Below are 15998 nucleotides of genomic sequence, written 5' to 3'. Positions count from 1 at the left end.
ATTTATACAATAATTCTACATCACAGTAGTAATTCTAGCCTATCCAGAAAATGATGCATAATCACTGATGTAGTTTAAAAAGAAATAGTACAAAAAGCCACTCCAAGACTGTGTAACTGAACTGTTCAGCACTTTTTTGCCAAAACTTCCAGATGTTTTTCAGTCTTACTGAAAGTTGTGTGTTGATAGGCCACCTACTAGTAAGGCAGTGGAACTGCCCTTTTAATTATGGCACAAATTACAGAGGAGATTTTTTCAATTTGTGTAATTCTCTCTTTGTTTATGTGTAAGGGGGCATGCTTGCAAATCGCTGTGCTTTTATTTCATGTACTATATATGCATACAGAGATGAACGTTAATGTGTATTGGAAATGCTAATTATTTTCATGAGACAATATTACGAAAGGTTTTGGATATTTTGAAGTTTTTGAATACTGCTTCTAAATGGAACCTTTCTTACTTTAGTCAACTTATCTACTAGATTTTCACAAGGAAAATAATTGATGTGGGTTTGATTTGGGAGCTCTGTCTAAGCAAAGAGTGAGGACTGGGTGTTAAATCAGAATGTAAGGTGTCTGGAAAGGTTAACTGCTAAGGTATTCATCATTTTGTCTCCTGTTTACAAAACAGCAATAACTAGGTAAATATCACAGCTAAAATGTACGTGAGAGTAATGACAGATAGTTGATGTTGGCAGTGACATGCATCTTGTTGAGTCTTTAATCTTCAGACAGAATTGAAGTCAAGTTTAGATCAACAAATCATCTGGCAGAGGATAACCTAGTGAGACATATTAGGACAACTTTTGATTCTCACAGGAGGTAAAGGTATGAGAGAACATGAAGTGATAAGAATATTTTCAATGAAAAAAATTATCGCTGCAGTAGAAGTTTCTGGACTTATGTATTATTGAAGTTCATATTCCTGTTTTACCAGATTTAGAGGATAATGCTCCACTCTGAGTCAGAGAGAAGAAAGAGCTGAATCCATTATCAGATATTTCAAACCACATTCTTATGGTCACATATGTACAGGAATAAGAGCAACTTTGTAACAGAAGAAAGTTGAGAATACTTTTGATTTTATACTTTTTGTGTAATAGCAAATATTTTAATGGGAATCATGTAAAGAAAAGAAAAAAACCCCTGCAGAATGGAGCTGTCTGTCTTAAAGTGATTTGTCTAGGAGTAACAGAATAAAAATCATGAACGGGTGTAGCCAGGGGATTTTCTTTGTCTTCTGAGTGAGATTACAGCTCTGGCTCTGACTGTGTGACTGCAGTGCAGTTGCTGTGTATAAACTAGTGCTAGTACATTAGTAATTGATATAATTGAAAATATCCAACAATATATTTTCATAGACACATAGGAAGTAGTGAACTGAAATTTCATATGATCCCAAAGCCTTTGTGCTGGGATGGGATTGTAAGGCTGTATCAGGATTTTTTAGCCCCACAAATTATTCATTAAACATCTCAAAGAGCTGTTAAAATATTTGTACTGTGTTCTCTCACATTTTTTATTTTCCAAATATTTAGCATTAAAATAACTGCTTTTGAGACCTACTTTAATAAGAAATCACAGTGAATTTTTGTTTCTTTTCTACTGCATGTTATAAAATTTCATTTGTGCATATCATTAATCCAATTTTCTAGAACTCAGAGGGGAAAACTATTAGTAATAGAGTTTTAAGTGACTTCTAGATATCTAAAATAGCTTTTTCTATTAATAAGATTCCCAATGTGTTCTGTGAGTTTCCAAGGAGAAAATACATATGCTCAGCTTAAATGCCTATTCTGAGGAACTGCAAACTGATTTATTACCTTTGTCATTTATTCAGTATTCAGGGTTATTTGTCCAACAGCTCAGTCTTTTATGAAACTGAGGAAAATTTTGTTTATATCCCCCCTTTGAAGAGGCAGTATTAAACAGTGGTGTTGCAAGTTGACTGTTTTTATGAGGACATTTTTGACTCAGTTTTCAATGGCACCCTTTGTTCTCACTCTTCCTGAGTGGATGGAGCTGGGAGCAGGGACTGGGGAAGTTAAGTCACTGGCACTGTAAACAATGATCAGGTTCATGACCACCTGAGGAACCTGAATATAGGTGTGTCTATGGAAACTGATGAGATGCATCCCAGAGGCTTGAGGGAACTGCCTGATGTAGCCACCAAGCCACTGTGTGACACTTGAAAAGTTATGGTGGTCAGGTAAACTCCCAGGTGACTGAAAGATGGAAAACACTGTGCTCATTTTAGAAGAAGGTAAAAAGGAGGACCTTGGGATCTGCTGACCTGTCAGCATCATCTCTGTCCCTGGGAAAATCATGGAAGAGATCCTCTTGAAAGCTATGCTAAGGCACATAGAGGCCAGAGGGGTAGTTTGAGAAAACAAGCATGGCTTCACTGAGGAAAAATCCTTCCTGATCAACTTATCAACTGATCAACTGAGTCACTCCTACAGTGGAGTGACTTTACCCACGGACAAGAGAAGGGCTAACCTGTCATCTGTCTAGGCTTTGGTAAGGCCTTTGATATGGTCCCCCACAACATCTTTCTCTCTAAGGTGCAGAGACATGGATGTGATAAGTGGGCTGTTCAGTGGATGAGGACTTGGCTAGATGATCTCATCCAGAGTGCATTGGTCAAGAACTCAATGTCTGGATGGATGTTTGTGAGAAGTGGTGTGCCTCAGAGGTCTGTATTGGAAACAGTGCTATTCAGTGTCTTCATCAATGATGTAGGCGGTGGGTTCGAGTGCACCCTCAACATATTTGCAGACAACATCCAGCTGAGTGGTGTGGCTGACTTGTTTGAAGGATAGGTTAACCTGTCTCTCATACAGAGGGACTTGGACAAGCTTGGGAACTGGGCTCCTGTGAATCTCATGAGGTTTAGCAAGACCAAGTACAAGGTGCTGTGCTTGGGTTGAAGCACACTCTGGTACCAACACAGGCTGGTGGATGAACAGATTGAGAGCAGCCCTGGGGGGAAGGACTTGGGTGTGCTGGTGAGTGAGAGACTTAGCATGACCCAGCCATGTGCATGTGCAGCCCAGAAAGCCAAACTTATCCTGGGCTTCATCCAAAGCAGTGTGGGCAGCAGGGCGAGGGAGGACATTCTGCCCCTCTGCTCTGCTCTGGTGACACCCCACTTGGAACTCTGCATCCAGCTCTGGATGGACATGGACCTGTTGGCGTGATATGCACAAGGACGGGATACACAAGAGCAGATACACAAGGATGATTAGAGGGATGGAGGATCTCTTCTATGATGACAGGCTGAGAGAAACGGGATTATTCAGCCTGTAGGAAAGAGGGCTCTGGGGTGACCTTACTGTGGCCTTTCAGTACCTGAAGGAGGCCTATAGAAAAGCTTGGTAGGAACTGTTTACAAGGGCATGTAGTAACAGGACAAGGGGTGATGGCCATAAACTTGATGAGGGTAGATTTAGTTTAGATATTACATAGATATTCTTTAATGTGAGGGTGGTGAGGCAGTTAAACAGGTTGCCCAGATAAGTTGTGGGTGACCCATCCCTGGAAGTGTTCAAGACCGGATTGGATGGGGCTTTGAGAACCCTGGTCTAGAGAAAGGTGACCTTGCTCATGGCGGTGGGGTTAGAGCTAGATGATCTTTAAGGTTCCTTCCAACCCAAATTCCACAATTCAATGGTTCTGTGATTGCAGATTAATGTAAAAAGTTGCCTAGTGTTTTACTCCAGTTTGCACAAGTGAATCTACATTTGCACTGATCCTTAGATGACAAAGGCATTTTGTAACCTCATCTGTATTTTGTCTCTGACACCTTGTTTGGATCACTAATGTAGGCTTGTGTAAGAGGTGAATTTGTACTGCAATTTTTTTATAAGAAACTAGAGAATTTAATTGCCATGTCAGTTTTTTTTTAATGAATTAAAAATTTAAACTGTGAATAAACATAGCAACTATGACATTGCATCTCCCATCTAAAAAAAAAAAAAAAAATCTTAATTGTGAAACTTTCAGGGAGGCCATGGATTTCATTACGGCTTTTACTGTGTCGTCATGGAAAACACAAAGATGATAGATGTTTAATTCCAGAATTTTCAAATTTCATAGAAAAAAAAATTCAGTGACATTAAACATAGTTAATAGCACTATTGCAGCAGCAATTATTTTACTATTACTACTTTTAATTCTGAAGTTGTGCTTGAATGTTATTTGAATGTATAGGTGACGTGTGGGAGTCAAATCCTGCTCTACATTTGTGCGGTCATGGAAGGGATGTCACCACCTCTCTCTCCTCCTAAAGCTGCCTCAATGGCTGTATTACATACTCATTAAGCCTGATATTGACTGGGCAGCATACCAAAGACAGTGGAGAACTTCTGCACCAAGAAGACATAAAAAAGACCCTAGATGCAGATTTCGGATTGTGAAAGTCATACATACTGCCTTACCTTCTTATTCCCCCTCTGTCAACTGACAATGTCTATGGCATTTGAAGAGTATTTTGGGATTCATCGCTCCACAATTTTGTGTTTCTTAAGTCAAGACACAGAATTTGAGAATCTTTAGTTTTCTTTAGTTTTTAGTTTTAAACTTTAAGTTTTTAGTTTTAAACCAATTTTTAGTTTTTAGTGGGTTTTTTTTATAGACACACAATTGTGCTCTCTCTCTGACAAAGTTAGCCTAGCAGATCTCAGTCTGTAATCTGGATAACGCTTCTGGCGGCTCATCCAGCCTAATTCTACCCTTACGTAGACTGTTAGTTGTAAAAATTTTTGAACAGTTATTTAGAGGAAGAAATAATTAGAGATGTGGTGCTGAATGGAAACCAGGTGGAAATAAAAAATTTCTAAAGGAAAAGCAAGTTTTTCCCAACTCATTTGGTTTCTATCCTTTGAGAAGTTGGTTGAGCTTCAATTAGTAGATCTTGTCTACCTGGTATTCCATGAAGTATTTGATACAGAGAACTATGGAAAATGAATGTTTGACTCTTACAGAATGGACTTTGATGCCACAATTGTAAAAATGAGCAAAAGACTTGATAAACCAGAGGCAAAAATATGCTTATTTGGAAAGAGAAGGTATTGGTCATGAGGAATGTAATTTGTAGATTTTCTCAAGGATCAGTCTTGGCTTTATTACTTAGTAATTTTCAGGAATGGGGCTACTGAAATTTTCTGCTGACACAGTTTGGCTGTGCATTGTCACTGAAAACAGGTGGAAATATGGAAAGGCTGATGAGCAGATAGGCTTCTGAAAAAATACAGAGATTAAATTCACAGTTGCAGAGCTCAAGGTCATGTATTCAGTTTTTGTGCAGCATGTCAGAAATCATTAAATGCAAAAAACTGAAGAAATGAAATTCCAAATCTAACAGTCACAGGAGGACTATCCAGTAATTTTAGATGAGAACAGATGCAAAATAAGTCTATTAGGACCATTTAAAGAGGGGAATTTTTATTTTGTCAGCAGAGACTAGAAAAAATGGCTACGGAAATATATTATGAGATGTCTGTTACCTATGGAAACATCAGAAGTAAACACCAGGGAAGGAAAAGAGCTATTTAAAGATAAAATAGACAAAATAATTAATGGTTATAAAACTTCTACAAATAATTCAGGCTAGCAATCTGAAGACTATTCCAAATAAAGAAAATTATGAAACTCAGTAACTATGTTCTTCCATAACAACAGCAGATGTAAAAAATAAACTACTTTTAAAATGGAATGTAATAAAGAAAAGAATGGAATTATGTGGTCATGTAAGGATTTCATGCAGGAGATCCTGGTTAGTCCTACATATGTCTTATGGTCCTAGAGGGGGTGTTAATGCTTGTCTACTGCTCACTTGTCAGGTGGCATAACTTAATCCACTGAAGAGCCCAGAGGTGAAAAATAGCCCCTGTAGAATTCCAAGAGATTGCTCCCGGCAGGCAGATCTTGGCAAGCTTCATCCCACTCATTTGTGTTATCCTGAACTTGTAATGGAAATTAAATTCTGTTGCAAGACTCATGGCTTTTCACAGTAATTTTGATAATCTTAGTCACAGCAATTAGCGTAAATTGACTGTAGATTCTGTAGTGCCCTTCTGTTAGGTTAGAGAGGGATTATCTATCACAAGAAAAAATGTGATGCGCTTTCTATTTATCTTTCTTCTCATACCTGTAAACCACAGTGGGAGCATTGACATACATGTTAGATGCTATGAAAGTCAGACAGAGAAGCTGTGCTTGAGTCCATCACACTACCCAGAAGAGCTGCTGTATTTTTTGTGATTTTTTTTCATGAGTGGTTCTGCTCCATGTCTCTAATGCATCAGAGATGATCATCTGAACAGAGTTAGACAAGAGGCTTACGAGCATGTTGGTAACGCTAGATGTCTTGTCTACATTAGTTCTCCAACTACTGATGGAACTGAGAGGTAGAAATTTCAATGACTGAAAAATTAGCAACTATATCTGTTGTGGGTTAACACTTACAGGCAGCTAAGCCTCATACAGCTTGCTTGGTCCCTGCAGTCCAGTCTCCCACAGCAGGATAGGGAGAGAAGGAGAAAGGCAAAAGTGAGAAAACTCGTGTATCAGGATAAAGACAGTTTAGTAAGTGAAGAAGATGTAAAAAACTAGTGATGTAAAAGCACTCACCACAAATTGATCCACATTCAGTCTCTAAGCAATAGGGACCTTGGAAAATTTCCTCCCATTCCTCCCCTGTCTCCAGCTTTTACTGCTGAATGTGACATTATATGCTACAGCATATTCCTTTGGTCAATTTGAATCCAGGGTCTCAGCCCTGTCCCCTCTCAGCCTCCTGCCCACTCACAGCTGACTCACTGGGGCAGCAGAGTGAGAAAAAAAAGATGGCTTTTTTGCTGTGTTAGCACTGTTCAGTTTTTACTGTTTGGTCACAAATCCAAAACATAGCATTATATGAGTTGCTATGAGAAACACTAACTCCATTCCAGATAGAACCAGTATAATATTCCAGTGCTTAAAAGACAGACAAAATATTCAAGGGCTATTGAATCAATGGTTCCTTTTTCACTCCAATGGGATTTGTTCTCCTTTATTATGGGATTAATTGATTGAGGAAATAAATAGTGATTTTATGATTCTCTAGTTCTAAAGCATTTCTGTTTCAGTGATTATTTTGTTGAAATGAAGGCATAAATTCATGGTTATGACACTTAACATGTGATACAATATCTTCATCTACATTATGATACTAAACCTGGTGAGGCTCCCTGATGGATAGAATAAACTTCTATTATTTTTAGGTGCTTAAAAATATGGAAATAAAGTAGTTCACACATTGACTCCATTGAATTAGTACTATTACTCCAATGACCCTTGTCAGATAGCGTTTTACTGGAAAAACAATGCCTGTTGTAGTCTTACAGAAAATTTTTCTTCTGATATTTTAACTGAACCAGCAGCTTATAGTAAAGGAAAACAGGGTCAGTGTCCTAAAAGGACTGCTGAATTTTGAAATACACCTCAGTTTCTATTTCTGGCAGAGCTAAAACAGGAAGGAAGCTGAGTGGAAGAGCCTATGTTTTTCTTTGTTGTATCCTGTAGAGATTAATATAACAGAGTTCTCACAATATATGCCTTGTCTGCCACATGTGAGATGATTTGGACGGTCCAGTCATCATTTGAAGACATTGTTGTGTCCTAAGGAAACTAAGGTGTTTATGTAAAGTGCTGTGTGATTTGGTGGCTCCTAGTGTTGACCATCAAACTGCATGTCTCTGGCTCTGACAACAGCAATTTCTCATGAAAAAAATGTAGAGCTTTCAACTCCCCATGCTTCTTCTCTGTCCTGTTCTGTGGAAGTACCAAGTAGCCTCTGGTAAGGATTTCCACAGATTGCAAATGGTGAGAAACTCTAAGCCAACATTTGCTTTGGAAGAAGTTTAACGAAACACATGCACACATCCATTACCTTTTATAATCAAAAGTATGCAATGCAGGATACTAAAGACAGAATTCTTGATGTAGTAAGTTTAGTAGGAGTGATTGTTCCCAATGAACAGGTTGTATTGCTAAGACATCTTTCAGTTGGCAAGCAAATTTTCTATGGTGGCCAAACCAAAAGCCAACTTCTCTAGTTTCAGCTGAGGTCAAGAGGTATCTCAACATTAGAAGAAACAAGATATTTGAAAGTCTTGCTGCCTCCTTTCAAACTCTCGCTAAAATCATTGCTGATTAAGGGGCATTATTGCCCTTCAAAACATTAATGATCACTGCAGAAAATATTTATTAATCTTACTCATCATGACAATATGGAACTTTTTCTTTGCTTAACTGAGTATACCTTTGATTTTTATTTTCTCCCTTTTTTTTTTTTAAGTACACTGATTTGAATTATCTTACCCTCACAGGCTGCTTAAAAAACCTCAAAGTGCTCAATGTGAGTTTCAATAATTTGAAGTCAGTTCCTCCAGAACTGGGTGATTGTGAGAATCTAGAAAAACTGGATTTGTCTGGAAATATGGAAATAACAGAGCTCCCATTTGAAGTAAGATAATAATCTATGTTTTTTCCCATCTTTTTTATTTGGCTTAAAAGTTATTTTATCACAGTGTTCAAATCTTCTCTTAACAGATTAAATCACATTCTTTGCAGTTTTTAGCAATAATGTTTTAGCAGTAATATCATTGAAAATGCCTTAGAAGCAGTTAAATAGGGCCAAGGTACTTTGTTTTGGTTTTCAAGTGACTAAATTTTTATATGTATTCTGATATATGAAGGAGGACATGATCCTAAAGGGGATTTGGCTGTGGTAATAAGCTGAAGGCTGCAAATAGCTATTTTCTGTAAAAATGAAGTGCATCTTGATAGTCAAATTCACATACACACTTTGTATGTTCCCAGTGTCGGTTTCCTTTAAAAACTGTATGAGGAGTTCTATAAACAGCACTGCATTTTTTTATGAGAACAAATATCTCTTTGAAAAGGATATTACATCTGAGGAGTGGCATGAATATATAATAGACTGAGAAAAGAACTCCCAGGCATGCACCAACTTTATTTTTTTCCTGTTGGCTTCATAACTGCTCTCTGCCACAGATGCTCTGATACTTATTGTCAGGGAAATATAAAATCATTGGCTGGTACCTAATCACAATTTCAGCTGTCATTTGTATTTCTCAGGTTCTTAATATCCTGATTTCTGGGGGCTGAGTGGGGGGATCTTTGGGGAAAAGTGTCAGGGTCCTCTTTACTGATTCCTACTTTTTCTCTAAACATCTGTTATTGGTGATTCACAGGCAACGTTGGAGTGGATTAAACTTAATGTGAGATCTAATTTAGCCATGCTTATGTTCTCTTCTGAGGAAACTAACAGTAATTTTCTCCTTTGACTTTTTGTAGTAAAGTAGTTTATCTGAAAAGAATTGCTGAAAAATTGTGTGAACAAAACAGAAACAAGGACTCAACCTTCCCATCATAAGTGGACAAAAAAATGCTAGAAACAGAATAAGCAAAGCAGGTCTCCTTTCTCCTTCCTCATCTCTTTCTTTGGATAGCAAAACCAGGCAACAAAACAGAATTTAACTGATAAAAAGGAACCACAGTGGAATCAGAAAATCATATGTCCTGATTAGGCAAAGGAGTTAAATAAAATTATCTTAGAAAAGTGAGTATATTCAAACTTGTGGATGGTAAACTTACCCCCAGTCACTGATATTTTAACATCACTGAGTATTTTTCCCAGTTGCTTACAGAGGTCTTGTAGTGCAAAGATTTACCCATGTTTATGCATTATGGGTAGCCTTTGCAAGTAAACCTGCCTGTGCATGTAAGTCTTTCCAGGGCTGAGCCCTGAGAGACTGGCGTTTCTTTTGGAGAGCTCAAAAATATTGTTTCCTTCCAAAAGTCCCCTATTCAATGAGATTGAAAGCCACAAAACTGAGTGTAGGTTATTGGATAATGGTCCACTTAAAACCTATGGAAGAAAATTGGAGCTGTGCAAATAACTTTATATAACAGCAAAAACTTCAAGCAACGTCATGTCAGCATGGTATAAAAGGTTGAGAAGAAAAATATTGGCATTATTTATTGTGTTTCTCTAGAGGCTAAAACTCAATTTATATTTGCAGTGATCTGGGAGGCAGGCTATACAAGCTTGTCTGATTTAGATTATAAACTTAGTTTCCCAGAATCAACATTTCAAGGGCAGCTTTGGAAGCTGAACATACAATTAAAAGAACACTTCTGTCAAGTGATTTGAAATGCTGCAAAGTGTTTGGCCTTTGGCATACTCAATATGGCCCATGTTATTCAGAGCCATTGCATCAGTATCCTTGCTAAAATTAATAGGTGTTTGATGTTGAATCTCGCACAAATAGTTGTAGTGATTGGCAGGTAGCTATTTAATGAATTAATATATTGAAGTCTGAACAATTTAAGGAGGGAAAGCAGAAAGACAGTGGCGGGCTAGCTTTGTCTAACAGCCAAACACCTACCTGTCTGCTCACTTCATCTCCCTCCTCAGCAGGATTTTGGGAGAAAACAGTTTAAGAAACCTCATGGTTCAAGATAAAAGGGAGATTGTTTCTTATTTATTTTTGTAGGCAAAGGAGACTGTACTTTGGGAAGATTAATTTAATATTGTCAATATATATTTCAGTAATAAAAAACAAAGACATGAAACCAAAATCTTTCCTCCCCTCTCTCCCAATGTCAACTTCATTTCAGATTCCACTTCCATCCCTGAGCAGTATAGGGAGGCAAGGGAAGTTACAGCCAGTACACAGTGGTTTATAGCTGCTTCTCCTTCCTTCTCACAGTTTTGTCCTCCCCTCATGTGGTGTCCCCATGGGCTGAGCTTTTTTCAGGAATATCCATCTGCAGCAGTATGAGTCTTCCATGAGCTGTATTGTGGAGATCTACTCCACCATGCAGCACCTCCTCCTTCTCCTGCTCTGACTTGGTATTCCCTCTGTTCTTTCTCACTCTTTTTATTCTCCCCCTTTCTCTGGTGGATTTTTCCCCCCTTTCTTAAATCAGTTTTTAGAGTGGCACCACACACTTCACTGAGGAGTTTTGCTGTGTCCTGTCTGCAGTCCATTGGAGCCATCTGGAATTGTTGGTCTCCTTTTGGGACAGCCCCTGATGTCTTCCCACAGAGTGTCTTCCCCTGAACTCCCCACATTGCCAGCACCTTGTCATGGATAAGCAGTAAAAGTGTTTATGACTACAAGTTAGGCTGTATCATTTATTGTCTAACACAGTTGTTGCTAACATCCATGAATCCAGTGAAATGCTCATAAGGGTTGGTCACATCTCTCATGTGGAGTCATTACTGGGAATTGAAGATTATAAGCCAGCAAATATATGCAAGTTCTGTTTTGGTAGGAGAATGGCTTCGCTTTACAACATTAGGAGGAAAGAGAAAACTTGGCAACTAATAGAAAAAATAACATAGAATGTTGATAAAAAAATTTCCTGTTTATCCTCTGTTAGGTTTGTAAATTTTTATCTGACTTTCAAATCTTTAAAAGTTTCTTTTGGTAAAATTAAGGAAGTGTGTGAGAAAATCATCAGTATTCTTCAATGCAAAACTTAGTCAAAATTAATAAAGGCAAACTGCAGCCCAGTAGAAATGATTAACGTTTAATTTTGCCTTGGGTTTTTTTTTCATAGAGTAATGGCCAGAGAGACACCCCATCCGAAACTCTAATATTATTCTTATCCTAAAGCACCTCATGGAGTAGCTGCATCAGCCTATTAGGAGTATGTATGTCCAAGTGCCTGGACTTTTTCTGTATTTCTATTTGGGTATGCTTTGGAACTGTTCCTTGAGGGGCATGTCTTGTGCCATAGCATCAGGAAGAAAGCACACGGCTCACTTGCCTGTTCATTTCTAAGGGAAAGCTCTTTCTCTGCTTGTAAAAGCCACTTCCAGCACTCTGTAGTCATCTCACTAAATCTTAAAATGAGGTAATCTGATGCTACATGAAAAAAAATTGAGGATGTGTGCTCTCATCTTTTACTTTCTCAAGGCTTAGGATTTCATACCATTCCATATTATATCCAAGGAAGAGCAATCTGTTTCAATGTATAGTTTTCAATTTATTTTTATTTATTCTACTGTTGGATGTCTCACATTTTTAGATATTAAAAAGTTATAGTTAACATCAATATTTGATAAGTATCAATTGAAAGTAGACCTTTGGCAGAGAAAGTTTATGATCTGCAGTTGAGTTCAAATCTATATTAGCCACATTTTCAAATTAAAAATTTCTTCCTCTGGACGAGTGAAAATATAAATTGAAATAAAATATAAATATAAGAAAAGGCAAGCTACATGACATTAAGTTTATGCAGTCAGTTTGTAACAGGTTCTTCTAGACCTCAATAGCCAAGTTTAGCAGAGGAAGGTACACTATGAGGCTTAGGGCACAATCCTCCCTGATATGGCACATAGTCATAAAACTCTTAGGTGGAGAGGACTTTGTTCTTCTAGCTAAGATGCTCAAGAGAGGCATGCCCTGTACCTTATTCAGTCCCTCTCTTCGCATAGTGTGATTATACTGGATACTTTATATTAGTGATTTCAGAGGGAAGGAGATGGATGGATTTATTTCTAAATTTCTTGTATATTTTGCATGTGAATTTAAGAATTAGTATAATGCTGGTATTTGTATTTTAACTGTTGGATAGAGTTCCTCTCGCTATCATCATCATACAGGTTATGCAATTATTTTGTTTTCCCAGGAGCAAAAATTGTATTATAAATAATATATTTTCTGATAAAAGTTTGTAGAAAAGCTGCTCTGACCCTATTTTCAGGTGTGTTTTCTTCAGAAAGTATTACTTGCTACAGTTATTTACTGAATCACACAATTACAGTTTCCTGTGGATGATATTTCAAAGAAACAACTTTGTTGTGTGTTTCTTTTCTTTCTGCCAATAATGTTGCTGCAGCCAACAGTATCTATGTGACCCAAAGGAACTTCAGTGAGAAGAGAGGGAAGATGAAGAAGTTCTAATTTCCTCCATCTGGTATAGCACATGCTGTCAGTCAGAGGACAGGCAAGTCATTCCACAGGACCAGGAACAAGACAGAAATGTTTGCAGTAGATGTTCTGATACAGAAAAAAAATTAAAAAGGTTTTTTTTTCAAACTTATTCTGCTTTGAACAGTGTTCCATACTACATCTGAGCAGTCCCAGTAAGTGATGTGAATTTTTTCTGTATCATCTGGGTAGAGCAAAGTGAAGGAATTAGAGACTATTAAAGCATATGAATAATTTGTCAAGCAGAGTGTGTATCTATGAATGCCTCCATCCTTCATAACCTGATCTTTGAAATTCAGAGAAATTAAAAGGCTATGCTTTCTGGGTGCTTTAACACAATGTGTTTTCAAAAGACCAAATTAAATCTTGTTTTGTATTTCTGATGCACAGTTTCACCTAAGTCCTAATATAAGCAAGCACAGAACGAGAACCCTTCAAAATCATAGAATCATAGAATAGTTTGGAAAGGATCTGTAAAGATAGTCCAACCCTCCTGGCATGGGCAGGAACATCTTTATCTAGATCATGTTTCTAAAAGCCCCATCCAATCTGACTTCGAATGTTTCCAGGAACAGGATATCTACCATCTCTCTGGGGAACCTGTACCAGTGTTTCACCACACTCATTATTAAAAATGCCTTCCTCATATCATCTAATTCTAAACTCTTTCAGTTTAAAAACATTACCCCTTGTCCTATCATGACAGTCCCTACTATAAACTGTCTCCATCTTTACTGGAAGCCCCCTGTAAGAACTGAAAGTCCGCAGTGAAATGTCCCCTGGACCATACTCTTTTCCAGGTTAAACAACCCCAACTCTCTCAGCTGATCCTCACAGAGCAGGTTCTTTATAACTCTGATAATTTCTGTTTTTCTCTTCTGGACTCACTCCAACAGGTCTTTTCTGCACCAGAAATCCCAGAGCTGGAGGCAGTGTTCCAGGTAGGGTCTCAGCAGAGCAGAGGGGCAGAATCCCCTCCCTCACCCTGCTGCCCACACTGCTTTGGATGCAGATCAGGACATGTTTGGCTTTCTGGGAGTGCACATGGCTGAGCTGTGTTCAGCCTCTCCTCCACCAGCACCCCCAAGTCCTTCTCCTCAGGGCTGCTCTTAATTGTTCATCCCCCACCCTGCTTTGATCCTGGGGTGGCTCTGACCCGGGTGTAACACCTCACACTTGGTCTTGTTAAATCTCATGATGTTCACATGAACCCACTTTCTCGAGCTTGTCTAGGTGCCTCTGGATGGCATCACATCACATCACATCAATCACATCACATCACATCACATCACATCACATCACATCACATCACATCACAATCACTCAAACAGGTCAACTGCATGACTCAGCTGGGTGTCATCTGCAAATTTGTTGAGAGTCCATTTGATCCCACTGCTTATATCACTGATGAAGGTATTGCAGCACTGGTTCCAGTACAGACCCCTGAGGCACACCACCTCTCACAAACTTCTATCCAGATATTGAGACATTGACCAGTACATTGGGGACAACACCATCCAGCCAATTCCTTGTTCATGGACCACTCCAGCCATCAAATCCCTGTCTCTCCACCTCAGTCAGAAGTATGTTGTGGGTGACCATGTCAAGGGCTTTACAGAAATCTGTATAGATGACCTGTGTAACTCCTTCCTTTTCCATCGATGGAGTCATTCCACTGTAGAAGGCCACTAAGCTAAGCAGGCAGGACATTTCCTTGGGGAAGATCTGCTGAAGATCTGTCCCAAATCAACTTCCAGTCTTCTATGTGCCTTAGCATACTGTATTGGGTTTGCATGGCCAGGTTTTGGTAGCATGAGTGCTACAGGGATAGCTTCTATCAAAAGCTGCCAGAAGTTTCCTCCAAGTCTGGCAGAGCCAGTGTTAAGGCTGGGCCAGTCAGAAATGGTGGCAATGCTTCTGTTATATTTAAGAATGAAAAAAAAGGTTTTGTGCAGATATAGTTGCAACCAGAGAAGAGCGGGGTGAGTACACATGAGAGGAACAACTCTGCAGACACCAAGGGCAGTGGAGGAGGAGAGGCAGGAGCTGCTTCAGGCACCAGAGTTGAGAGTCCCCTGCAGCCTGTGGTGTAGACCATGGTGAGGCAGCTATGCCCCTGCAGTCCGTGGAGGTACAGCGGGATGCAAAGATCCCCTTATAGCTTCACCTTGGTCTTCCTCACCCCATCCCTGTACAAATGGACTGTGTTCCTGTAGTCCTCCCAGGTTACCTGTCCTTGCTTCTGCTGTCTATACATTTGCTTCTTTCCCTCTGGTTTGACTAGCAGTTCCCTGCTTAGCCATTCCAGTCCTTTGTCCTCCTTGCCTGATCCCTTACACCTGGGGATAGAAAGATCTTGTGCACTGTGGAAGGCATCCATAAATATCTGGCAACTCTGTTTTCCTCCCTTGTCCCTGACATAAGTTTTCCCAAGGGATTGATATTGACTAAACCCTTGAAGAGCTGGAAATTTGCTTTCCTAAAGCTCAGGGTCCTGACTTTACTCTGACTAACTCATGTCCTTCTGGACTGTGAACTCCATCAGTGTGTGATAACTACAGTCCAGGCTGCCTCTAACCTTTATGTCACTAATTAGATTACTTGCATTGATGACCTACAGGTGGAGAAATGCATCCCCTCTGGAAAAGCTTTCTACAGTGACAGGAGTTATAACTGGTACTATTTCTCCGCTTTGCCTACCTGAAAAATATAATTATAAATAGTTGTTTCTTAAATCGTTTAATAATGCCAACAGGTGTGACCCTAAAAAAGCCCCTGACGTGATTAAGGATTTATTAGGCACTAAGATTTGTTGCCTGTGGTTTTCAAACACAACAGTATCCAGAACAGACATAAATAACTTTTTACACATTAATACATTTCCAGCTGATATTTTAAAACTGAGGTTCAACAACTGGAAAATTTTCAGTCTCTTTTGTCCTGTTTTTTTTTGTCTATCCAATCCTATTCACCAAAGCCACACATT

General features: G+C 38.9%; 1 protein-coding gene across 1 annotated transcript in view; it reads left to right on the top strand.

Annotated features, from left to right (window-relative positions):
* LRRC2 (leucine rich repeat containing 2) overlaps positions 1–15998 on the top strand; it is a 79156-nt gene that overhangs the window by 40453 nt on the left and 22705 nt on the right. Inside the window, exon 5 of the mRNA XM_032097428.1 lies at positions 8372–8508. Coding sequence (XP_031953319.1) covers positions 8372–8508 — 137 coding nt within the window. The remainder of the gene's footprint in view (positions 1–8371; positions 8509–15998) is intronic.

The sequence above is a fragment of the Corvus moneduloides genome, chromosome Z (genome assembly GCF_009650955.1).
Source record: "Corvus moneduloides isolate bCorMon1 chromosome Z, bCorMon1.pri, whole genome shotgun sequence".
In the NCBI taxonomy this organism is placed as follows: Eukaryota; Metazoa; Chordata; class Aves; order Passeriformes; family Corvidae; genus Corvus; species Corvus moneduloides.
This window is presented reverse-complemented; position numbering and strand designations above follow the sequence as displayed.